The 26,153-nt window shown below is 37.7% G+C and overlaps 1 protein-coding gene across 7 annotated transcripts in view; it reads left to right on the top strand.

Moving 5' to 3' along the window:
* Nucleotides 1-26,153, top strand: part of HPSE2 (heparanase 2 (inactive)) — a gene marked incomplete at its 5' end in the record, with an annotated part of 626,538 nt that overhangs the window by 1,358 nt on the left and 599,027 nt on the right. For 4 of the 7 annotated variants that reach the window (XM_082425203.1, XM_082425208.1, XM_082425205.1 and 1 more), the window contains one exon: nt 1,979-2,136. In XM_082425203.1, coding sequence (XP_082281329.1) covers nt 1,979-2,136 — 158 coding nt within the window. Of the gene's footprint in view, nt 1-620; nt 1,774-1,978; nt 2,137-26,153 lie in introns of those variants that run through there. The other 3 variants (XM_082425207.1, XM_082425209.1, XM_082425206.1) reach the window with 3 other exon arrangements.

The following is a 26,153-nucleotide window of genomic DNA, read 5'->3' on the forward strand; positions in this document are numbered from 1 at the left end:
GGCAACCACGATCCCTTCCCAACAGGGACAGAGTTGAAGTGTAAAAAAAAAAAAAAGTCTACAATGTCGAATCCAAGTGTTGAGTTTAAAAACATTCCCTCCAAATTAGAGCCTCAGCTGTGGGCTCCCTCGAAGAGCTCCGAGCGCTCTCAGTCTCACTTTTCTGTCCTGAGGCCGCGTCCGCGGCGCCTTTCCTGAATATCTTTCACTCTGCGAAATTCGAGTTTGCTTCTCGCGTGCGCCCGCCCCTCAGCTCTCCAGGTCTCCCCTGGCCTCGGCCAGGTCAGCGGACGCGGCAGGTAGCGGGAGGCGCTGTGTGGGGCGCTTCTTCCACGTGGAGCGAGCGTTGCGGGAGGACTGAGTGGTTGCTGTGGCCGCCACCGAGGCCGTTTCGGTTCCTGCCCGCGCCTCCGCTGGGAGGGCGGGAACAGCTCTGCGCGGCCGGATTCCTCCTCGGAAGCTCTTCCGTGCAGCAGCGCGCGTCTGTGAGCTCGTCCGGGAGGTGGGGGGCGACTATACGCCCCACTTGCATCGCGCTTCTCTAGCTACGCGGACTCCTTCGGGGTTCTTCTGCTTCTCACCTTAGAAAGAACAACAACAAACTTTCATGTTCTCACTGAATGCTTGTCGCAGAAAAGATTGTGGAAGGCGGCTTTTCGGGGAAGAAGCCTTGGCGGGGCGCATTTGCATTGGCTGTGCAGGCTTCCGGCTGGAAGGTTGTTGGAAACGCCGTTTCTGCGGGGCCGGACTCGCGCGGATGTCTCCTCGCCCGCTGTGGGCCCACACGACGCCCGATTGCGCCTGCCGGGTAACGCAGTGCCGGAGTCCTCGGCCAAGCGATCCTTCCGGCTACTGGACTTCTCCGGGCGGCCACGACTTTTGTTAGAAACTCTAAAATTGGAGTCTCTGTTTTTTTCTTTGTTTGCTCCTATCCACCGCCTTTAAGATACTCTTTAGTACCATTTGGATTGGATATTCAGAACCTGAAGCAGCAAAGCGTTAAAAATAACGTAGAGACCCGGAACTTAATAGCTGATGCCCTTAGCATCTGATTGCTCCTTCTCTACCCCTTCCCGAATTAGCAGAGTTTGGCTTTTGAAAAACCTATTTATGGAAATCCTGAACCTAAATAGGTGTAAATGGTATTCTGATGCCCCTCGAGTCTCCTACTACGCGCAGGTTCCACATTTCGGCAAACTTCATTTTCCTCAGAGCTTCTAAATGGCCCCAAGTGGGAAGGAGAAAAGATGGAGCCCAACCCGGGGGGTGGAGAGGAGAACGTTACCTTTCCTGAGATCGGGCTGAATTATTTCAGGGGCCAAAGAGGCATTGCTTTTACTGTGCAAGGCGGGGCTGGGGAGTGTTCTCAGAAAGGCAAGGATTTACCCCGGGCATTTCTCTTGCTCAGGGATTTGGGAGATGCATACAGTTGTTATAAGGTAGTGGAAAAGGAAAATCAGCTTTGGCATTAAAAAAAATCAGCTTGACCTCAGGTGCCTGCTCTGAGAGAAAGAAGGCGGGTTTCACCTTCTCCATGGAGGTTGCGATGCCCCTGGGGCAGAAGAGGCATATCCTGTCTTTCAGCCCAGAAGTTTGGCAAAAATCGGAGCCCGGGGTCCGTGCGCTGCGCGTCTCCTCCAGGAGAGCTTTTCGGGCAGGGGCAGAAGCCCCGCAACTGCGCCTTAGTCCCGTGTTCTCAGCAGAAGGGTACCCCCCACCTTATGCACACACTGTTAACAAACACAATCTAACTCTTTGTAAATACTACCTTTGGTGAGCATCGTCGGGGTGCCTGAGGGAGGGGGCCACGACCAGTTGGGCGCCGGAGGCGTAACTCCCGGAGCCCCACGGCCCAAGACTGGGCGGGCTGGGGCGCCAGGCACAACTCCACAGAGAGTGGGAAGAGGGCCTTGCTGGTGCCCCGCGCCCTCTCGCTTGTCCCCCGGATCCTTTCCATTCTCCTTCTCTATCCCTGCAGCTCCAAGCGTCTGGTGACCCTGGCCCGGGGACTTTCGCCCGCCTTTCTGCGCTTCGGGGGCAAAAGGACCGACTTCCTGCAGTTCCAGAATCTGAGGAACCCGGCAAAAAGCCGTGGGGGTCCCGGCCCGGATTACTATCTCAAAAACTATGAGGATGGTGAGAAACTTGCTCCCCACTCTTGTGGGGTGGGGGAAGTTTGGGGAGTGGGAGCGAGCAATCGATATGTGTGCGTGTGGGGTGCAGATTTGGCGGAGCGCCAGGTTGAAGCTCACCTGAAAAACTGGTAGCTGTAGGCGAGGGGAAACTGGAGTGCGGGATTCCTGACGTGATTACACGGAGGGGGCTCATCAGGTTGTCCTTGTCCAGGCTGCCGGCCTTTCTTGGGAGGCTGGGTCTCAGAGGCCAAGAACTAGTAGCCAAAACTTATGACTGGCTAGTCCTATAGGGAGAAGGTGCAGTGGGTTTCTTGAGAAAATCCAGTCAGGCTTATAAAGGGGCAGGGTCACGTTTCCTTTCTAAAATTAAAGGAAGTGCCTTTTTGTTTTTCTTATTCTTTGCTTTCCTGAGATGAGGCTACGGAGGGCTTCAGCCTTTTTTGAATCCCACTCTAAAGTTTTCTGGAATAATCCTTTTTAGATTGGTCCATTGTTGGGAAGGTTTGAAACTTTTCACAGTGGGTTCTTCTTTAGACTGCCTAATCTCATAGTCGCACTTTTTTTTTTTCTCAGTTTCAAAATGGGATTATAAATGCCAGCCTTTCCTGCCAGGATCAGATGAGTTAAGTGTTGGAAGGGCTTTTGAAAATGCCAGATCCTATTCCAGTGTGAGAGGCCAATCTTTTTACATTTGAACAGTCTCATTTTTACTAGGGAAAAATGAAAGTGGTATTTAAGAAAATTGTTTAGAGGGTTTGGTGTTAATAACTATGCACTTTCTGTGTGGGTAGAGGAACAGAGTTTCTTTCAAATGGGCAAGATGGCAATTGATGGGTCTTCACCCACTGAGGTTGTTTAGATTGGGTAGAAGAGGCATTAGTGTCCATTCCTGGAGAGCTATCTCTGCCCTGTTGTCCCTTCTCATAAATGAGCTACAGTTTTATTTTTAAAGTGCTCAGGGACATGTTCTCAGAGCTTCCTGGATTTTGTTACATCTTGTCCTTATAAATCAGCAAAACGAGGAAAAGTCCTTGTATTTTCTGGGGCTTTCAATGAACGGGAATTCTGGAGAGTTTGGATATATTTCAAGGTTGGCTGAGAAACCTTTTTTTTAAAGTGCCAGACTGGAGAAAGAGGGCAAGGCTGAGGCTTCTTGAGTTTGAATCCTGAATTAGACTTACTCTTTTACAACATTGGCTAAGAGTGTAGGTGTTTAAGGCTACATCTTTTCAAAGGTAAATATCATTGCTATAAAAATGTGGGTTGCCAGTAGATTTTGCTGTCACTCATCATAAAATGCTGAAAGGTAAAAGATAATCCTGAACAGCAGCTCTGATGGTAATTTGACCTGGGGCTTTATAGCTCCCAGGGTCACTGTCAGCTCTGTGTTCGGATACAAGAAGGGAGAATATTAATGGTTTTCCTGATGAAACAGCTCTTCTTTGAGTCCATTTGAACTACTTCCTCTTTAGTTTGTGAAAAAACTTGTAAGAGCCCCAGGGACCACTGTGGGAAAAAAAAAAGACTATTATAAGTTTAGAAATTAGCCTTTTTCTCCCAAACTTGTACCTAGGATTGTATTACCTATTCATTGAGAGTGGGAGATATGCTTAAAATGAAGGATACAATTTGTTTCCCTTTGTACAAGGAGAAAGTGGGCATCATGGGGAAAAAGGATATTGGCAGAAGGCCGTGCCCCATAAAACTTCATAGAATTAGGAAAAAACCAGAAATGGAAAAGATCTAAGAGGTCATCTTCAGTCCTCCCACCACCTCAGGGTTCAGTACAGGATCATTCCATATGGAATCCTTTTCTTGTTTTGTCCAACATGGTATTAAATATCTCTAGGAGTGTAGTTTTCACCACTCCTGTGGGAGAGAGTTTTTTTGTCCCATAGGTTTTCACCGGTAAATTTTTCCTGAATTTTCCCTTTATATTCTCTAAATATTTGATTACTCCTCTGCATTTTTTTAGACATTTACCTTCAAAATAATTTCTTTGTTGTGTCAGCTTCAAAAAAAGGTTTCCTCATAGCTGTTCTTTATCTAGACTACCTGGATTTAATTCTTTTAAAACTTTCTTTAAAGTCAGTCCTTCCAGACACTAATCTGTTTTATTGCTCCTAGCTGAACTCCTTTTGATTTATGTCTCCTTGGTAATAAGATGCTCTGAACTATATCAGTATTTGAGGCCTTAGCACAGTTAAAGAGAGTAAGAATGCCCTGTTTCTGCCCTTTGATGCTCACATATCCTTAAATCACCCATAGTGTCTTTGTTGTTGCATGTTGCATTGCAGAATTAAAGGCAAAAATGGTTTTTGTATAGCCTCAGCAATTTTGCAAATGTTATACTTCAGTTGTCACTTTTAATCCAGTGATAACTGTCATCATAATGAGCCTCTTAAAATAATTAGGTCTTCTCAGTAGACAGCCCTGTAATAGGCATTTTGGCATAAGTGCCTTATTTTTTAAAAAAGGGATGTATTGGCTTAAACATAATATAGAATAATAACATACATTTTGAATAATTAGATACAGCTACTGGCACATTATGAAATTGAGTGACATAGGGAATAGAATGTGGAATTTGGACTCAGAAAGCCTGTATTTCAGGCCTGGCTCTATCACTTATGAATATGTGGCCCTGGGCTTGCTGCTTCTCTGTAATATATGGATGTGATAATACCTGCTCTGCATTGCTTCTGGAGGGTTCTGAGAGGTATCTGTATAAAATATTTTGTCAACCGCAAAGCACTATGCAGGCTAAGTATTCCTACTTTTATTAAAGGCAGCTTCAGGAAATTTATAACATATATGTTTAATATTTTAAAGTGGGTTTAAGGAGTGAATAAGATGTGGTAGACCAAAGTTTATATAGAAGAAAGGAGATAGAATTAGGGAATTGTTTGAGAGGCTTAAGAGAATGTAGGGACAATTTTTAGGGAGAATTGTCTTTAAGGGATGGAGGTGAAGAACATAGGGTGGCTATTTTTTTTGTGTGGTAATGAAAGAAGAGACTAATCTTTAGTTTTGTTATATACTAACATTAAAATGAACTGATAGTTCCAGCTTGGGTAACGTACACTTTTCTGGTTAATTCATTCATATTGCTACCTCGATGTGATTTTTTGTTGTTGTTTTCCCCTGAATTAATAGGGCAATTAACAAGTCATGTGGCTTATATTTTCCAAAAACTTTTAAAGCATATTAATGCAGCTGCATTTTCTCTTTCTAAAGTCAGTGTTTGCATAAACTTTGGGAACTTCTCTAGTTAGTCCTTTAATACAGCTACCTATTCCACTCTTAGCGTAGGCAACTTGAACTTCATATAAACATGATGCTGATGGAGGAAATAAAAAATAGGATTGTTCTTCATATTTTGGAGTCTTACCCTTTGCCTCTCTATGGGATGTTATGCTTTTCTTGCTCCTAACAAAGAAATCTTGGGTTAATCTTTTGTTCTTAAGTTTATTTTGCTACAGTCTGCCTCTCTTTGTTGTATATTCAGTGTGCTTTATTTGTATGCCTGTCTCTTTACTGCCATAACCATATCTTTAATCAAGATATACACCATTTATTATGCACATCAAAAGCCAGCTTAATATTTCTAAAATATCATATTCATCATGTCACTTTTTTGCTGGAAAACTTTGATCATTTTTGGATTGCTTACAGAAGATGTTCAAACTCCTCACCTTGGCATTCAAAGCCTTTTTAAATCTCAGCTTACCTTTTGTACCCTATGTTTTCATATAACTTTTATTACAGCCCAGCTTGATTTTCACTGTTTCCTTAAAACACCTTTATCTCAACCCCCTTTGTTCAGCCATTCTATCTCTGCTTTAAATGCCTTTTTCTTGGCTCTGTTAAAATCTCACCACCCACTCCACCCAATTCTTGAAGACCCATTGCAAATGCTCCTTATTTTCACAAGCCTTTCCTGAACAGGTCATTTCATAGTTATCTCTTCTTTCTCTGGACTATTGCAGTTCTTTCTCATTATGTTGTTCTTTTGGCCCCTTCTGCCTTGTTTTGCTTTTTAACTTTACACACACACACACACATATATATATATATATATATATATATATATATATGAAAAGTTAAACATATATATATGTATTTTTGTTTTACCTTTTCAATTAGAATGCAAATTCTTTATAGGAAGGGACCATATCTAATTGTTGTATGTCCTAAAATGTCTAGCATTATGTATGACACATAGTAGAACTTCCGCAAATATTTTTGGCTGCATACTAGGTTAAGAGCCTGTTAAAGGCACTGGAAAAATGGAGGTTACCAATGAAGAAATGAGTAAACACATACATAAAGATTCTATTCATTTTTCACCTTCAATGCATTTTCCCACGAAGTCCATTCTTAATATTTATTTTAATGACATACTTCATTATTTTAACTATGTACTCTTTATCTTTGGTAGTCTAAGTGTCTTGGTTTCATACTGTGCATTAAATCAACTTTACCACCTGATTTAAAGCCTTGCACTGGACCCACACTATTTTTTATTGTGTCTGTTTCTTCTTTGCCTTTACTTGTGCTTTTCTTGGTTAGCCTTACGTAGTTTCTACACCTAATTTTCCAATTCCCAAATTAATAGTACCTTTTCACAAATTTAAATGTTTTTTCAATCTTCGTCTCCTGAAAATTTTCTCTTCTGAGAGCTTCTGAAATCCTAAATAATGAATGTGGAGTACACTTTGTAAACTTTAAGGCACTATACAACTATTATTATTGTTTTCCTTTCTCCAGGAAGTTTTCCTAGTTTTAGTAGAGGTGAGGTAGTTAATTTTTTATCTTTCTATTCCCATTCCATCAATCAAGACATATGACATAAGAACAGCACAACTGCCAAAATACATATTTGCCTTGAACTTATCCACCTTTCATTATCTCACTTTATTTTACATAACTGTTTCTTGAAATCCAATTACATTTAACAAGTGTTTATTGATTACCTGCTCTGTGTTTAGTTTCATGCTGGACAAAATGCAGATTATCAAATAAATAAAAGATACAGTCCTATATCAACATTAGAGCACAACAGTAATCATTGCTGTAGGCAAGATCCACTAATCAGTGTTAAAATAAGTAGGCGAAGTTTAAGGCAAAGCAGCATATTTGCATAGCCTCAAAGCATCTCTCTCATAATGTTAATTAGTTAATTAATTATTGTGGTGGTTTTAGCATATGACCACCAATTCTTTGATACTTTTAGGATGTGGAACTTCTGTTTTCCCCTTGAGTGTGGGCTGGATTTAACAACTTGTTTCTAAAGAAGAGAGTCTATAAAGCAGAAAATAGTAACTTTACAGTGGAGAAGCTGTCAGATACCATTTCAACAAAGTGATCAAGGTTAACATCAGCAGATAGGTCATGTTGATATCATGTATTCCCTGATATCATGTGATGAGAAGGGCACTTCACCTTTGTGATATTCTTTCCCCAAATCCATAACTCTCTGTAAATATGAGAAAACACTAGTTAAATTGAAGGATACTCTACAAAATACTTGACTTTTCCCCTTCAAAAGACACTGTCTCTGCTATCAATGATCTAATAGCTTGTTAGTGAGATAACATTTATAATGATAAAACTGAAGAGTAACACAAAGACAATATAGAATGAAGTGCTAAGTGGAACAAAATAGTTTGCCAGGATGTGACAGGAAAAGTAGAGATGAATACTGGCCAGACTTAGGTGGGAGTTAGGTTGGGCCTTGTGAAAGATACCTAGACTTTGGAGAAGTAGAGATGAGAGAGGACATTTCATTCAAGGGAAAGAGCATGAGGCAAAGCCTAAATATGTGCTTGGGCAATAAGGAGACCACCTGCCTAAATAGAAGGTACATGTTAGAAATTATATTAGTTTATGTTGCTAGAAGCATAACAGATTCTTTTTTATAGAAGCCTATTTGCATATTTTTTGTTAATTCAGTAATGTTTATAATTTTAAAATTATGAAAAGCACATATTAGAAATTATTCTAAGAAAAGCTCATATTTCTAGAATTATGTCTAATTTGAATTTTAAGAAGTGCTAATGTATTTTTGTTAGCTCCAAAATATGTAATAAAAAAAGAAGAAAGTACATGTGTGAGAGTAAAGGTTGGTTGGGTAAATCCAGATCAGATGATGAGAATGTTGAATTTTAAGCATAGTAAAATGGAATTGGCCCTATAGGAAAATAGAGGCTAAGTTCTTTTACTCCATTGGAGAGGGGAAGGACATGTTTTCAACATGGATAATGACCTTACCCTCTCCCATTCTTCTGTTCCAAATCATTGCACACATTCATATACTCTAGCTAAAGTGTCTTATAACTGAACTTGATGAGGTTTGAGTTACGAAGCATGTTTGAAGGACAGATAATTTAAAACTAAATTATTAATTTGTTTCTTATAGGGTATATAAAATAAAGGTTTTAGAATTTGCTTGATAATTTTTGTTACCCTTCCTTCTTTTACAGAGTAAAAACAGGCTACTACTTCGTAATATTTATTCATTCATGAGTTTACTCATTGAGCAGGCAGCTAGCTCCAGGCCCGTTTGATGCTGAGGCTGGGAGGCCCAGCTATGGTTGTCAAATTACATACTCCTGACCTCTTATCACTTCAGCAGCATCAGTCAGAAGCAGTTTCTAGAGATTTTTAGGCCAAGAAAAGCCTCCATTCCAAGGCCACTATTTGGCATTTCATGATTTGTCTGCCAGCAACTTTAGAAGGATTTGACACAATTTAATATTGTATCAAAGGGTGTCAGAAATCACCTGAAGTTTTATATATGTTTTATTCTGCCTTTTGGAAACAAAGTGGGTGCATTTTCTGTAATGTTTGAAATTTGGTACCAGGTCCTGAGTGCTAGTTGCAGCTCCCTGTACCCCTGTGAATTTGAATGTGGTATCTAAAGATGTAGTTATCATGCCATTTAGTCACAGTTTAGTCATTGTGGATCTATATAGTGCTGGAAGTGGTAGAGAGGAGATCTGGAAACTCTGGTCTACTGCTTGTAGAGGTGGCTTAATTAATTTCAGTGAATCAGAAAGTCTAGTAAATAGGCCTTTCAATCACAACCACATTTGTATAATTTATCACCTGATCATTGGGGCTAAAGGTAATCCACAAACAGTTATGTGTTCCTGTACAACACAAATTGTGCTACTGTTGCCAATACCAAATATCACTGTTTATCTTGCCATATTTATTTATATTCTCTCTCCTGTTCTCCCAAGGCCTCCTGGTGGGATGGGTACGTCATGGAAGAAAAGAAGTTTCTTTCAAAATTCCCTGGGCCTGTTAAGCCTGCCAGTCACATGGTCTGGGCTCGTAGTCAGGAGCCTCTTCTGAGAATCCTTCATCAAAATGGATTAAATGTTAAGACTCTTAACTTCTGTGCTTCTTAGTACCTTAATCAAGTTTTCAGCTGTCTAGGTCTATGAGGCAATGGATTGGAACTCTGAACAGTGTGTGTGTGTATGAGACAGAGAGAGAGAGAGACAGAGACAGAGACAGAGACAGAGCATATGAATATATGAGTATGAAAGAATTTGGTGTGTTTTATTTTTCACACTTGTCCATGGTGGTGATGTAGGCAAAGTAAATACAATTTGTAGACTAGTGGCTAATACTATAGAACATATAGATACCTTGTTGAACTCCTTTGTCTTTTGGTTTCATGATCAGTTTTCTTCACTTTAGTACAGTGAAAATCAGTGTAATTTTGCTTAATTCAATACATGTTTTTTAAATTATAAACCAAATGCCAAGTTTAGTCTAGATACTGGGGCTACCCAAGAGGAATAGAACATGAACTGTACTCTCAAAGTGCTCTGGTCTTACATATTCAATAGAATTTCTCAATTGTCTTGAATATCATCACTCTACTTTAGTCAGACTAATCTTCGCTAAGTCTTTCCACTTTGCTCATAGTATACCCTCTATGAGCCTATACCCTTGAACACTCATTTTCTGTCTTGAATTAAAATTTTTACTTGTCCTTCAAAGCTCTGCCCAAGTCCCCTGTTTCATTAAGCCTTCTGCTGAGCCAATCCTCATTAATCCTCTCTCATTCTCTAAATTTTTCTGAAATTCTGCTCTGAATACTTGATCTAATTTAGTCCAAGTGCCCCAGAATTTATGTTTGATTGACTTAAGCAGACATCATTTTTGTCTCTAGGAATTTACAATCAAAACACACTGGGATTGACATACACATAAAAATCCATATAGATAACCATCATCACATTGCATGGAACAGACACATTAAGTCAAACAAAAATTTATGTTATTTACAAACCTTAATGCATGTGTTTTGCTTTTTGTGTGGTGAAGAATGAAGAGTGAAAAATATAAGCTGCATATTTAGAAAAGATGGGGTACATATCTGTATCTACATGTTTGTATTGAGGGAGTTGGGGATTAAACCAGTACCTTATTTTTTACATGCTCTGGAAAGGCAAAAACACCTTGAAAGATGGAAGATGAGAATGCAAAAGTTAAATTGCTCAGATTTGGGTCATTATCTTTGAAATACTATGGAAGAATGGATGTTCCCCCTGCAGCTTAATAATAGTAATAGTATAATAATATTACCTAACATTGTTGGGTGCTTCTTATGTGTCAAGTACTATTTTAAGGAATTTACATAGATTAACATTTAATCCTCTTATCAGCCCTATGAGGAAAGTAATATTTTCCCATTTGACAGATGGGGAAACTGAGGCACAGAGTGGTTAAATAACTTGCCCAAGGCCACCTAGGTAAAGAGTTGGGGAGCAGGGACTCAATGACATCACCCATTAAACCTGAAGGCTTAAGCGGAGCCTGTGTTAATGAACTTGTTTTTCTACTAACTAAATGTGTCATTGTGCAAGTTGTTAACCTTCCTGAAGCCTTCCTTATCCACAAAATGAAGAAAATGGACCACATTGTCTGTTTGTAGCATCTAATTCTGAGATTCTGTGAGTCAAAGATCTCAGACATACAAGGCATGTAGGAAATAATAGCAATGGGAACAAGATAGGATATATTCAAACGTTAAAGGATGTAGAACAAGCTGTAAGGGTTATAGAAGTTCAGAGAAGGAGATTAAGTGAGAGCTGGAGTAGTCAGGACAGGTGCCTAGGAGGAGGGAGCTTGACCTGGCCTTAAGGGTAAATAATAATAATGCTAATAACAGCTACTGTTTGTTGAGTTCTTACTGTGTTTACATATGGTATCTCATTTAATTCTTAAATCAATCTGTTGACAAACGTGTGAGCATGCACGTGTGTATGTGTGTGTATATGAAGAAATAGGGACTCAGAAGAGACATGTGACTTGCTTAAGGTCATAAGATCAGTAGTTAGTACAACCAGGATTAGAACCCAGTCCTATTCTCTCTTCACTGTGCTTAGATAAGAGGGATCCAGTCTTTGGTTCATTCACTTTTCATTTATTCATCTATTCATCTATCAGGCACTCAAAAGCCCTATACTTAAGTATCGTGGAGCAGTAAAAAAAATGTGTGCCATAGACCCTCCCTCAAAAGTCTAGTGGGTTAGGACACAAAATAGTTGTTAGGAAAAACAGCAAAAGAATAATCACAGGGAGACACATGAACAATTGAAAGAGATGATTGTCACACTTTATGACATTTGAAGGAATAGGGCAGAAACTGATCCAATGGAATAGAACTTATTAGTTCTATCCAATGGGATAGAACTATTTTGGAAGCAGATGAATTGAAAAGAATACTAGAAATGGATCAACAGTGTCATTGATGTAAGGGAAATGGCAGGAAAAAAAGCAGAAAAATAAGAATATTTGAAAAAGTTGTTGGAAAGTTACCATTAAATTATTGGGCAATTTTAGAATTACTTTGTTTTTATTTATATACTAGAACCATACTCTGCATTTTTCTTCTTTCAAGTTCTGAGGCCGGAGAAACCTTGTGAAGGATAAAGGGGACTGATAAGGGTGAAGTTTCAAGAAAACCCTTCCTTCATACCTCTCTTCCTTATCTTTCTCTTTGAAGTGAGAGTTTGTTAAACTCAAGTAGAGATCACTTTTATAGCCATTTAAAATGAAGAAACTATGCAGCAAAGAGGTTATATATTCTACACAAAGTAAGTAACTGTGCTGGTAAGTGGCAGAGCTGTGGCTGGATCCAGGACAGTCTCACTCTGAAGTTGGTGATTTTCACCACCCCCATTATAGCATAACAGCACAATATTCCTCATTCTTCTACCAAGACAGCTTCAAAGGCCTTTCCTCTATGGGTTTATATTAACTTGAGTCTGATTTGAAAGTTTGAGAATGGGGCTAAATGAAAATTATGATTGTTTACCTCATGGCTCTTTCCATCTGGTTTGGGCAGTCTTCGTCTCCCATCTATTCTGTCATCTCTCTCTAAGGAAAATGGGTTCCCTTTCTCCAGCCTCTCTTCATCCTCCTGCCTCATTAATCTTTCTGAAGCTCCATGTTCTCCTGTCACTGCCTAGCTAGAAACCTTCAGGGTTATCCCTTGTCTAACTTAAATCCTCCTCATTCTCCTCCAGTTTTCCAAGGCCTTCTAGAGTCAGCCCACCTTCCTTGGCCAGCTTCTTCTCTCCTCTTCCCCACAGGAACCTGAGTTTATTCACAAGCAGATGGTGTAGCTTCCTGTCACAGAGCTCCTACTCACTCTGCCATTCTCTTAATTTCTAACCCTCTGGATTTCTCACTCCATCATCTGTCTGCCCACTTTTTACCCACTTCTAAATTCTTCCTGCGTTTCAGAACCCTGCTCAAATTTGTCCTCCTTCTCTATGAATTCTTCACGATCTCATTTATTCATTCATGAAGTGTTTATTGAGCCTGAATTTCCAAGGTATTTGTTGTATAAAAATCACTCTTTTGGCTATTTTCATATTCTGCCTCAATGTTCTCAGGTGTCTTTTTGTGTATGGTCATGTAGACTTGGCTCAACCCCTAGATTATACGTCACTGTGACAGCAATGATTTTATCATTTTTGTTGTTGCTACAACATCTAGTAGCTGTCTTTTGCCTAGTAGTTCTTCAGTGTATACTTGTTGACTGATTATTTACCATTTATTGGGTAGCTTAATACACTAAAAAGAATAATAGCACTTCCATTCATTGTTTCTGCTTTTTAAAAAATTCATAGTCTATTTCTGGTTAATGCTTAACTTCCTTATTCATATTTTTACTTTTAAAGTTTTAGGCTTTTTATTTATTTTATTAATACCAATGAAATGCATGCTCATTAATATAAATGTAATAATACATATATCATAGATAGAACCACTTTTAACAGTCTGGCATGTACCTTTTTAGACCTTTTTCTGTGCATACATATGTATATAAAAATTTAAATGTGTAAGTGGAATTGTATTTTTGTACAACTTGCTTATCTAGATAACCTTTTAGTCAGAAATTATGGGCTGTTTTTCAGTGGCTAAAGAATAATCCATATGTGGATGAGTTGTAATTTAACCATTCTTTCTAATTCATTGGTACTTTTTTGCAAGAACTTCTCTGTTTGCTATTTGTCTGTAGTTTCTAACAAAGCAGTGCTGTAGAATCATATCTTTTTTGTATTGGAACTTGATCTAAATTATTTATTTTCCCCAATGTCTTTTTAACCACCCTTATCCATTTTAATCCTTTTAGCTATAATGCATTCTTTGAGCAAATGTCAAGGAAACAGTCACAGCAAAACTAACCATGTGCATCAAAGTACAGTTTTCTTTTGTAAAACAAGTGATTTTAAAAGTTTTGGATACAGATAGAAAGTGACACTAAAAATATTTTGACTTTTTTGTTCAAATAGTATATCACTGTGTGATTTGAAAGAAATCCTAGCTGTCACTCATCTTGTTAAAGCTACTCTGTGAATTTGAATACTACTCAGCCAAAGAAGAGACATTTATAAAGACCTCACATAATGTTTTGTGAGAAACAGACTAAAGAAGGCAGAAGTAGCCATTTTTGAATAGCTCCCTAATCAGTTTGCAGGAGAAAAATAATCACACTTTACATTTGTAATGTTCTTTAAAATTTAAAGAACTATAGAACTATAGAACTAAAGAATAATAGAACTATAGAATTATAAAAACTCCTCTGATCCTCACAGGAGCTGTGTATATAGTAAGTTTATTTTAAATTTTGGCATTTCTATATTATAAATGAGAAAACAGACTCAAGGAAGTTGCTCAGAGTAATACAGCTTTTAAGTGGCAGAACTGGGATTAGAACTCAGTACCTCTGTCTTCAACCCTGATACTCTTAAATGAGGTATACACAGCTAATGATAATCCCTCCACTCTACTTCAGTGAACCAGGTGGGTACTTGTGTTCTGCAGTGTTTGGGCCAATCTGAAATAGGAAGGCTAGAATGGGCCTGTTGTTTCTTTGTGAGAGGCTGTGTTTGCTTGTAGGTGTGCTAGGCTCTAGTTTAGTCCCAGATTCTTTTTGAACTGTTCTTTATTGACAAACTTCTGGACAGGCTGCAGGATGCCATTTTTGTAGATTTGACACCTGAAACTCAGACTCCTTTGAGACTGGAATCCAAACCCAGGGTCAGGTTAGAACTAGTCCAGAGAATGGCACAGAGGGGACTTTTGAGAGTACTCTGTGGATGCCAGTATCACTGAGGAGACTTCCAACAAAGAATTTAAAAGCCTTTTAAGTTCAGACATTCATTAGCTATCACGGTGCATTCAGTGAGAGGGTTTCATTTACCACAGAGGAGGCCCGTACTGAGTTAAGCAGAGGAGCTGGAAATAGAACATGAGCTTTTGGTGATAGTCACTAAACCATGCACACTTTAAAAAATGTTTGTAATCACCATTGAGGTGAATCTTTGTGTATCTCTCAGTGCCCTAATAGGTACACTCTTTTCATCTGGGTGTTTATTTCTTTGCAATTGTTGAAAAAAAAAAAAACCAGATTGTGGACTTATTTCCCTGGCCATTATGAATCCTCTTGGAGTAGACTCAGGTTAAATTCACTGAGCTGTAGATTCAAAAGAAACTGTAGTCCAGGCTTAGCCAAGTTAAAACCCATAGGTGAAACTAAACATAACTTGAAACCATTAGAAAAATAAATGCTGTTGTTTCATAGAACAATTGTAGAAGCAAATGAATGATACCCCAGTCCAAAGGTCAGGATTTTCAACAGCTTGCAGCAGAAAACTTACACTTATTAAATGTCTTCACTAGGGGTTTTTGTGTTAGTGGATGACTGAGGTCTTTTGTTTCTTCTGTTTCCCTCATGGCAATAAAGTTGAAATTTAGAAAGCTTTCAAAATGAAATTTCTCATAGAAGTTATAACCACAGGTTTTAAGTTTTCATCACCTAAATGTGGAACAGAACAATTGAAAATTTGGGGGGAGGGGAAAAGAGGTTTGAGGACACATGTGGTGTGTATCAAGAATCAGTGTAAATCAGGAAGGTGTGGTAAGGGGGATTTCCTGTGTTACAGAACTGCTGAAATAGTGCTCCCCCACCCTCCATCAATACATTCCAAATTAAGGTGCTGGCCTTTTCTGACACCTTGCAGAGATGGTGCCCCTTACCTGACACACTGTAGTTTCCTTGAAGCTTCAATCAACAGTTGGTTGCTAAGAGAGCTCATCCTGGGGATAATGAGTTCTTTGGTTGTGTCCTTTCTTTTGTACCTCATGAGTTTGGCAGGTACCTACCTGTAGGATGGGGCCAGACTAGTATTTTGAGTCTGTTCTTTTTTATCCCTGCTATAGGACAATTCATTTCCAGTTTTCCAGGTCTGATAATAATAACTACCAATTATCGAGCACTTATACATCCCAAGTACTGGGCCAAAAGCTCTTCAAAGGTGATCAGATTTTTTCCTCACAACCCCTTGGAGCAGGTATAAACTGTCCCATTTGATAGAAGCTTAGAGAAGTTAGTGATTCTGGCTGCATTCCCCTAGCTAGGGGAGCTTTAAAAAAATGTTGGGTCCTAGGCTAATTAAATCAATCTCTGGTGGAGCCAAGGCATTGTGATTTTTAAAAATCACCCCAGATGGTTCTAAAGTGTACACCATGTTAAGAACCTCTGGGTGAAGTGATTTGCCTAAGGTACTTCAGCGCGTTTGTTGTGGAGTTCAAGTCTAGACAGTCTGAATCTAGAGACCAGGTATAGCAACTCTACTGAAGTAAAGCCTAAACTTTAATGTGCATGTGAATCGCCTGGGGATCTAGTAGTTAAAAATGAGATTCTGCTTTTCTAACAAACTCCCAGTCTTGCCATGCTGCTGGTCTGGGGACCACATTTGGAGGAACAAGGCTTTCCTACTGGTTACTAATATTAATACTTATGGTAGCCAGAAGGGGGAAATGTTCACTGAAAGGCAGCAGCAAGATCGGGAGCTGGGAGGGCCTTCTCATCCATTTTACTTTAGTAGTGATGGCAGGGATCATGGGTTGATTATGTAAACTTTTCAGGGTTTTCCTAGGGCTAAATAACCTGTTTCAGGTTATTTCCCTGTTCCTGAGATCCTTGGAAGTTTAAGACTGTGGCAAAACTAGTAAAACATCACTTGTTGAGGTGTTTTCATTTGTTAGTCATGTAGAGTTGTGGGTTGTAACTGTTCAATTGGTCACCTTTCAAAACCCTCTCCTCCTCTTTTTTTAGGGAGGCCGAAACAGGAGTTCAGGCAAAAAATCCACGCATTTTCAGTTAAATGCTCATTCAATAAACATTTATTAAGCACTTACTGTGTACCAGCATTGCAATATGCTCTCCCAAAGGATACAAAAACGAATGGACATAGTCCTTGCTCTGATAGAACTCACACTTTAGTGGGAAAAATGTCATATACAATAGATAATGATGTGATGGAAATACAAATAGATAAATTACAGAGGAAGAAGCAGTAAACTTCACCTGAAGTAATTGAGGAAGACTTCATTGGTATCACCGTTATTATTTCTGATTGTTATAAATGTTATTATTTCTGATTGTTTTAAATATTTATAGGAGTTTAGGTTATTCGACCATTGCTGAGATTTCTTAACGTTTCCTCTGTATTACATAATGGTTTTATAATTTTGAGATTAAGGGTGTAGATGATTCTCATCAATTACATGCATGAAAAAATTGACATTAAATGTATTTTCTTCTGGAAACAACAATATTAGTAACATCATCAGCCTACCTTTATTGAGCACTTCCAAGGTGCTATAAGCATTGTCTTATTTAATCTTTTTAAAATAGCTTTATTCTTATATAATTCACATTCAATACAATTCACATACCACTTAAAGTATACACTTCAATGGCTTTTAGTATATTCACAGAGTTGTGCAACCATCACAATCACATTTTCATCACTACAAAAGGAAACCTCACATCCTTTAGTTATCTCCCCCAATCTCCCCCATCCCCCAGATGGAGGCAACCGCTAATATACCTCTGTCCCTGTGGGTTTGCCTATTCTGGGTATTTCATATAAATGAAATTACACAATAGGTGGTTCTTTGGGAATAATTTCTTTAACTTAGCATAATGTTTTAAAGGTTCATCCTTGTTGTACATATATCAGTACTTCATTTCTTTTTATTTCTGAACAATATTACACTGTATAGATATACCATATTTTGGTTATCCCTAAAAGAATGTTTCTTTTAGTTCGTGAGTATAATGAAACCTTTTTTTTCTTTTTAACATCTTTATTGGAGTATAATTGCTTTACAGTGGTGTGTTAGTTTCTGCTGTATAACAAAGTGAATCAGCTATACATAAACATATATCCCCATATCTCCTCCCTAAGCGTCTCCCTCCCACCCTCCCTATCCCACCCTTCTAGGTGGTCACAAAGCACCGAGCTGATCTCCCTGTGCTATGTGGCTGCTTCCCACTAGCTATCTATTTTACGTTTGGTAGTGTATATATGTCCATGCCACTGTCTCACTTTGTCCCAGCTTACCCTTCCCCCTCCCCATATCCTCAACTCCATTCTCTAGTAGGTCTGTGTCTTTATTCCCATCTTACCACTAGGTTCTTCATGACCTTTTTTTTTTTTTTTCCTTAGATTCCATATATATGTGTTAGCATACTGTATTTGTTTTTCTCTTTCTGACTTACTTCACTCTGTATGACAGACTCTAGGTCCATCCACCTCACTACAAATAACTCAATTTCGTTTCTTTTTATGGCTGAGTAATATTCCATTGTATATATGTGCCACATCTTCTTTATCCATTCATCCGATGATGGACACTTAGGTTGCTTCCATGTCCTGGCTGTTGTAAATAGAGCTGCAATGAATATTTTGGTACATGACTCTTTTGAATTATGGTTTTCTCAGGGTATATGCCCAGTAGAGGGATTGCTGTGTTGTTTGGTACTTCTATTTTTAGTTTTTTAAGGAACCTCCATACTGTTCTCCATAGTGGCTGTATCAATTTACATTCCCACCAACAGTGCAAGAGTGTTCCCTTTTCTCCACACCCTCTCCAGCATTTATTGTTTGTAGATTTTTTGATGATGGCCATTTTGACTGGTGTGAGATGATATCTCATTGTAGTTTTGATTTGCATTTCTCTAATGATTAATGATGTTGAGCATTCTTTCATGTGTTTGTTGGCAATCTGTATATCTTTTTTGGAGAAATGTCTGTTTAGGTCTTCAATAAGTGGTGCTGGGAAAACTGGACAGGTACATGTAAAAGTATGAAATTAGAACACTCCCTAACACCATACACAAAAATAAACTCAAAATGGATTAAAGACCTAAATGTCAGGCCAGACACTATCAAACTCTTAGAGGAAAACATAGGCAGAACACTCTATGACATAAATCACAGCAAGATCCTTTTTGACCCAGCTCCTAGAGAAATGGAAATAAAAACAAAAATAAACAAATGGGACCTAATGAAACTTAAAAGCTTTTGCACAGCAAAGGAAACCATAAACAAGACCAAAAGACAACCCTCAGAATGGGAGAAAATATTTGCAAATGAAGCAACTGACAAAGGATTAATCTCCAAAATTTACAAGCAGCTCATGCAGCTCAATAACAAAAAAACAAACAACCCAATCCAAAAATGAAACCTTTTTGATGCAATGCTAAATGTCCTTCCTGCCTGTTTGACTGCCTTTGGTATTTCTTACTTTTCCTTTGGTCTTATTGTTTCTGTCCTAGTCTAGACCATCTACTAAAATGGCAATCTCTTTTTTTTTATTATTAAATTTTACTGGAGTATGGTTGCTTTACAGTGTTGTGTTAGCCTCCACTGCACAACAAAATGAATCAGCCATGCACATACAGATGTCCCCTCCCTTTTGGACTTCCCTCCTATTGGCAATCTCTTAATTGGTGTCAGTGGCCCTAATTTCTTTGAAAGAAAGACAATAAACAGTTCTTGAGCACCTACCCTCTGCAAGGCACTTTATATTATATCTCATTTAATCTTTACCAGGCAGGTTTTCTCATCACTTCAAGTTGAGGAAGCTGAAGTTCAGGGAGGTTAAGTAACTTGTCCCAGCTTTACAACTAGGACTTGACAGAGTCAGAGTTTATGATTCTAAAATCTATGTTTTTTCAACAATATGTGGTTGCTTCCAGTACATTTTAGAATTTTATCATATCTAGTTCAGTGATGCGTACATAGTGGGTGGTCAAAAATGCTTGCTTACTTGTATTGAATTCCTGTTTTAACACATCCTTACAGCATTTAAAAGCCAGAGAAGGACTAATGATCCTCTTACTATAAAATTATGATGCCTAAGGACTCACTCCACACTTCATCTTAGAGTAGACCTCTGTCCCTGGTATCTCTGCCCTTCAGTGTGTGGTGGTGTTTTTTAAAATCACTATATACCCTGTGCCAAGCACAGGCCTGGCACATAGTAGGTGCTCGATAAATATTTGTTGAAAGAATAATGAATGAGTTAGGTTGTAATGGTCTTGAATCCATCAAAATTGAAAACGAAGGTCTTTAATTCACATACCTTGAGGGTAGTTGTCCTTCCAGTGGTTGTTTCTGGATCTGTGTTTGCAATCACCCCAGAGACTACAGAGAATCTATGAATCTAATGTAATAAAATATTCACATGCAGAAAATAGAGATCTTGAGGAGTTACAGCTTGCATGTGAAGAAGGAGCCCTCACATCTTGAGAGTCTTGCTGTCTTAGAGCAAGCTTGTTTACTCAGAAGGAAAAAAAAAATACAGGGAGAAACTAAAACAGACAAAAGCTAAATGGATAACTCTTAGTAATGGGATCATATCCTGGATTCTGTTCCCAGCCTGGCAGCTGATTTACTTGGCTGCTCCCAGCCCCTGGCTTACTCCCCCGGTAGTCTCATTTGCTTTACTAGTATAGGAGAGGGCTGTGGTGGGGGCATGGAGTGAGCATTGTGAAACCTTGATGACATTGGTAGGCTGATGAGTTACCACCATAGAGACCAGTGTCATGCTCATCCTTTGGCAGTCTTGGTTTTTTGGAAGTTGGAAGGGCTCTGGAAATACCTGTGAGCATAGTTTGAAAAGTGAAATTTTCTTGAGAATGAAGGAATATAGGGTGGGTTTTTGTTTTATGAATATTAACCGTTGATCCCTTTTCTGGGGTTTTTAGTCATGGTCAGGAGTATTTGGAGATGAAGGAATGCTATTCTTTTATCTTTTGTTTCTTTGTTTGTAACTGCTTAATACTTGGGAATTGATGAACTAAAAGTAATGATTATGTGCCATTGGGCCAATACCATTTCCAGTATACCAAGGCCATTTGGGAACCAGTTGTAAAAGGCATTCCTTGAGAGATGAAATTGGACTGGGATTTGGGATTCGATCGTCGAAGACAATCTGAGAGTTAACTTGAAAGTTAAGTCAAGGAGTTTGGGTTTTATCCTTTAGATAACAGAGAATCAAGGAAAGATTGTGATTAACAAAATTATATGTGATATTTTAGGAAGATTTATTTCATATCTCCTTACAGAACAGAACAGTGGTAGATTCCTAGCTGCAGAGGGACCAAGGAGAGGCTAGTGAAGATATCCAGGAGTGAGATGTGGACAGATTACATTAGTGAAGCAGCAGTGGGAAAGAAAAGGAATAGTTAGGGAGTCATTACAAAGGAAAAACTGACAGGACATGGTAATTGATTTGATATGGATAGTATCCTTTGCAATTACATTGTGCTGTAGTTCTAACATGAAAGGGAGACTTTTTTTTTTTTTTTTTTTAAGAAAAGAGATTCATTGGGATCAAACAGTGCTTATAAACTGAGGGATTAATAGCGCTGGCATGGGCCAAACTTAATTTTAAAAAATTTAGTCAATGCAAAGCAGGCTTTTGGTTGTCAGTTCAACTGGAAACAATTCCCCTTTTTACTTCTTTTTTTTTTTTTTTGCCTGACTTTTCTTTCAAAAGTCAAATAAAGCCAGACAGTTGGATAGTTGAGGATGGGGTTAAAAATGTTTTCTAAGTATTTGTACATAAACAGAAAGCACTTTTGTATTTTTCAGGCTTCCCCAGGTATTTGTGATGTATCTGTGTGACAGTTATGAATCTAGTTAACGTATAGGGGGAAAATCTTTCCTGTAGGTAATCTGCGCTCTTAAACCTGCCCCTTTGTCCTACAGTTATATATTCTTGCTTATAAATAGGGACTAGGTGAGTGAGTGGATAGCTCAGTTAATTGTCATCATCATCATCGTCATTGTTGTTATCATCATATAGCTATTTTTATTACTAATGACTTGTATTAAACATTTCATGTGAGTCAGACATTGTACCCACATTATAACTACTATTTTATTTAATTCTTATAACCATCTTATGAGGTAGGCACATTTTTATTATGGGCACAGATGAGGAAACTCAGGCTCAGAGTTGTTAAATAACTTGTTCAAGATCACACAGCTAGTAAGTGGCAGAGCAAGGACAGGAAAAAGAGATCACTTTAACTCCAAATCTCTATTATACATGCCAAAACATTTCCAAGTGCATCTCCAGCAGACATGTGGGGATCATCAGTTTTAGAGCTAAAAATCAACAGCATAATATTATTATATCTCCTAAAGAGAAATCTGGTTATAGGAGCAAGGAATTATTTACAAACTGTTTGACATCATTTTTCTAGGTGCCTATCACTTTGCTATATAGTGAACACATTTCAATAAGTCAGTGACTAATAGTAATGAGTTACTGTCTGCTCAGGTAGGATTTAAAAAAAATGGTAAAAAACATATAACATACAATTTACCATCTTAGAGCTAATATATTTGAATTTAGTAAAGTTGAAGAATACAAAATCAACATACAAAAATCAGTTGCATCTCTATACACTAACACTGAAGTATCCAAAAAGGAAATTAAGAAAACAATCTTATTTACAGTAGCATCAAAGAGAATAAAATGCTTAGGAATAAACTTAACTAGAGAGGTGAAAGATGTTTCACTGAAAACTACAAAACATTGATGAAAGAAATTAAAGACACAAATAAACGGAAACGCATCCTGTGTTTATGGATCGGAAGACTTAATATTATTAAAATGTCCGTACTACCCAAAGTGATCTGTAGATTGAATGTAATCCCTATAAAATCCCAATGGCATTTTGGCATCTATTTCTATATAGAAATAGAAAAAACTGCCCTAAAAGTCATTTGGAACAACAAGAGACCCTGAACAGCCAAAACTATTTTGAGAAAGAAAAGCAAAGGTGGAAGCATCACAGGTCCTGATTTCAAAATATATTGCAGTAATTAAAACAGTATGGTACTGGCATAAAGACAGACGTATAGACCAATGGAACACAGTAGAGAGCCTAGAAATAAATCCATGCATGTACAGTCAACTAATCTTCAAGAAGGGTGCCAAGAATACACAATGGGGAAAGGATAGTCTCTTCAACAAATGGTGTTGAGAAAACTGGATATCTTCTATCCATATGCAAAAGAACAAAGTTGGACCCCTATACTGTGAACAAAATAAACTCAAAATGGGTTAGAAACTTCTAAATAAGACCTGAAACTGTAAAACTTCTGGAAGAAAACATAGGGGAAAAGCTTCATGAAATTGGTCTTGGCAGTGATTTTGTGGGTATAACACCAAAAGTACAGATGACAAAAGCAAAAAGAAAAGACAAGTGGGACTACATCAAACTAAAAAGTTTCTGCAAAGCAAAAGAAACAACAGGATAAAGAGGCAACCTACAGAACAGGACAAAATATTTGCAAACCATATATCTGATATCCAAAATATATTAAAAAAGTCCTCACTCCATAGCAAAAACCAAACAACCCAATTTAAAACTGGGCAAAGGACTTGAAAAGACATTTCTCCACAGAAGATATACAGATGGCCAGCAGATATATGAAAAGATGCTCAACATTACTAATTATCAGGGAAATGCACATCAAAACCACAGTGAGATATCATCTCACAGCTGTTAGGATGGTTATTATCAAAGAAACAAAAGATGACAAGTGTTGATGAGGATATAGAGAAACTGGAACCCTCGTGCACTGTTGGTGGGAATGTAAAATGCTGCAGCTGCTACAGCTGGAAAATAGTATAGAGGTTCCTAAAAAATTAAAAATAGAACTATCAGACCTTCCAGCAATTCCATTTCTGGGTATTTAACCAAAAGAATTGAAATCAGGATCTCAAAGATATTTTCACTCCCATGTTCATTGTAGCACAATAGTCTAGATATGGAAGCAACCTAAATGTCTACTGATGCATGAATGGGTAAAGAAAATGTGGTATATACATACAATGGAATATTATTCAGCCTTAAAAAGGAAAGAAATCCTACGATATGCAACAACATGTATGAATCTTGAGGACATTACACTTAAAATTTTAAGAGAGTCGATCTCATAAAAATATTTCCATCTTAAAAATATTACAAAACCCTAAAATTTATTATATGAATACATTAGGGTTTTAAAGTGTTCTCTGTGACTATTTTGGCATCCTTACTCAATTGTAAGATCTATGAAAGTGGAGTCTATGTCTTTTTTTTCTTCCATACCTCATGCTTTTAAAATGGTAGAGGACTATACAGTAGATAGTTAATATTTTGGTTAATGGCTAGATTTATTAAATATGAGGAAGGTAAAGACATTCAAACTAATGGAAACTGATATTTTCAAACATTTACTGTGTGCTAGACAGTGTGCTAAATGTTTAATATAGTTTGTGTCATTTAATTATTTATAAAATTCAAGATGATGATGTTGATAATGACAGCAACAAGGATGACGGTACTGATTCTGGTGACAGTTAACATTTTTGGGTGCTTACTATGTACCAGGTCCTGTGTACTTTACAGGTATTTGCTCATTAACTTATCATAACTCTATGAGCTAAGCACTTTTATTTCCTTATTTTCTGTGTAAGGAAACTGAGGCTTAACTTGTACCATAAGTCAGCTATAGTCAGGTCATGAGTGGTGATTTGGTATTTCAATAAAATGACACCATCACATTAAATTGATGATGGTAGATTAAATTTTATGGATTTTGGTGGGGGGCGGTTTCTTTCTATTTAACTTATAAATCTGTTTTTTGTAGTCGTTAAGAACTATAGGCAGAAGCTGATTTTTATGTTTTTAGATGTTTAAAAACATGATGATGAAAATAATTTAACTTAGAGAGTGGTCCATGAGCGTTTCTTTTCTCCCTCTTTGTCTTTAAAAGGAGAGATATATCTGAAAGACACTACCAGGAAACGTCATAGATATTCTGACATTCTGTCCTCTGTCACAGCAGCATGCTACTCTCTGGGTCTAGAGATTAAAATAGTGGACTCCCAGCTTTTTTAACAGTGTACTTCTGATAGTAAAAACTTTTGAGCACACCCACAAATTTTGTTTGTGTGTTTATTTATTTGTAAATTATATATTTGTATCATTGTATTAATTATATGCTATGCTAATGTATCATATCAACAAAAACAGAAATTAAAACCAATTAAAATGAATAAATAGATGTCACTTTATTTTATCCTCACATTCCCGGTGCACACATAATCCATTATGGAGATTTTGGTGTAGAAGACAGAGTGTTTAACTACGATTCAGAAGACTGGGTTTTACTCCTGGCTCTTTTGCCTCAGCCAAGTAATTTATTATTTCGGGGCCTCTATTTATTCTTAAAACTTGAATGTCATAAACTGTTTTTTTCTGTAAACAGGTTATAACTTTGCTCTTTCTTACCATAGAGTTGGTCTAGGATTGTAGGTAATAACTGGGGTACTTACTATTTGTAGAAGTCAAAACATTTGAACATAATTCTTGCCAACAGTACCCACATTTTATTTGTGATGGGTTAATTCCTTGGGTTTTTTAGCAAAGGATGTTCCCATGATCCTGAATATCTATGAAATAAAGTTTAATTGTCAAATATCTTTGTCAAACAGCAGGTTAAAGCAAGTTAAATAGGTATTTTAAAAGAGCTTTTAATATACTAGTGTGCAGTGTAAATCTCGGAGAGAGGGAAAAAATATGTATTTCATGAGGCTAGTGTTCCACAGAACATGCTTTGAGAAACTTTGGAGTAAATGTGGTATAGCAGTTAAGGATATTGACTTTTAGAGTCAGACCCATAACTGAACTCTAGCTGTATGATCTTGAAAAAGTCATTTAATCTTGCTAGGTCTTAGTTTGTGTATCTGTAAAACAGAAATAATAAATAGCTAACATTTATTGAGCACTTCATTTAATCTTCTCAGAAATTCTGTGAAATAGATTCTCTCATTATCTCTACTTTATAGATGTAGAAACTAAGGAACAAAGAGATTATGTAACTTCTCCAAGGTTACTCAGCTTATAAATGGTGAAGTTAAGAAATCTAGGTCACATAGTCTGACTCTAGATCCTGTGATCTTAATTATTACTCTATACTGCCACGTTGTGTATGACATGATATTATGTCATAACATTAAATGGGATGATATGTAAAGTATTAGCATGGTACCCAGTGCACAGTAGATACGTGTAACAAATGGTAGTTACTCTCTTCTTTTACATGTGTCATTACATGA

Source organism: Balaenoptera physalus (genome assembly GCF_965194825.1).
Source record: "Balaenoptera physalus genome assembly, chromosome: 14".
NCBI lineage: Eukaryota > Metazoa > Chordata > Mammalia > Artiodactyla > Balaenopteridae > Balaenoptera > Balaenoptera physalus.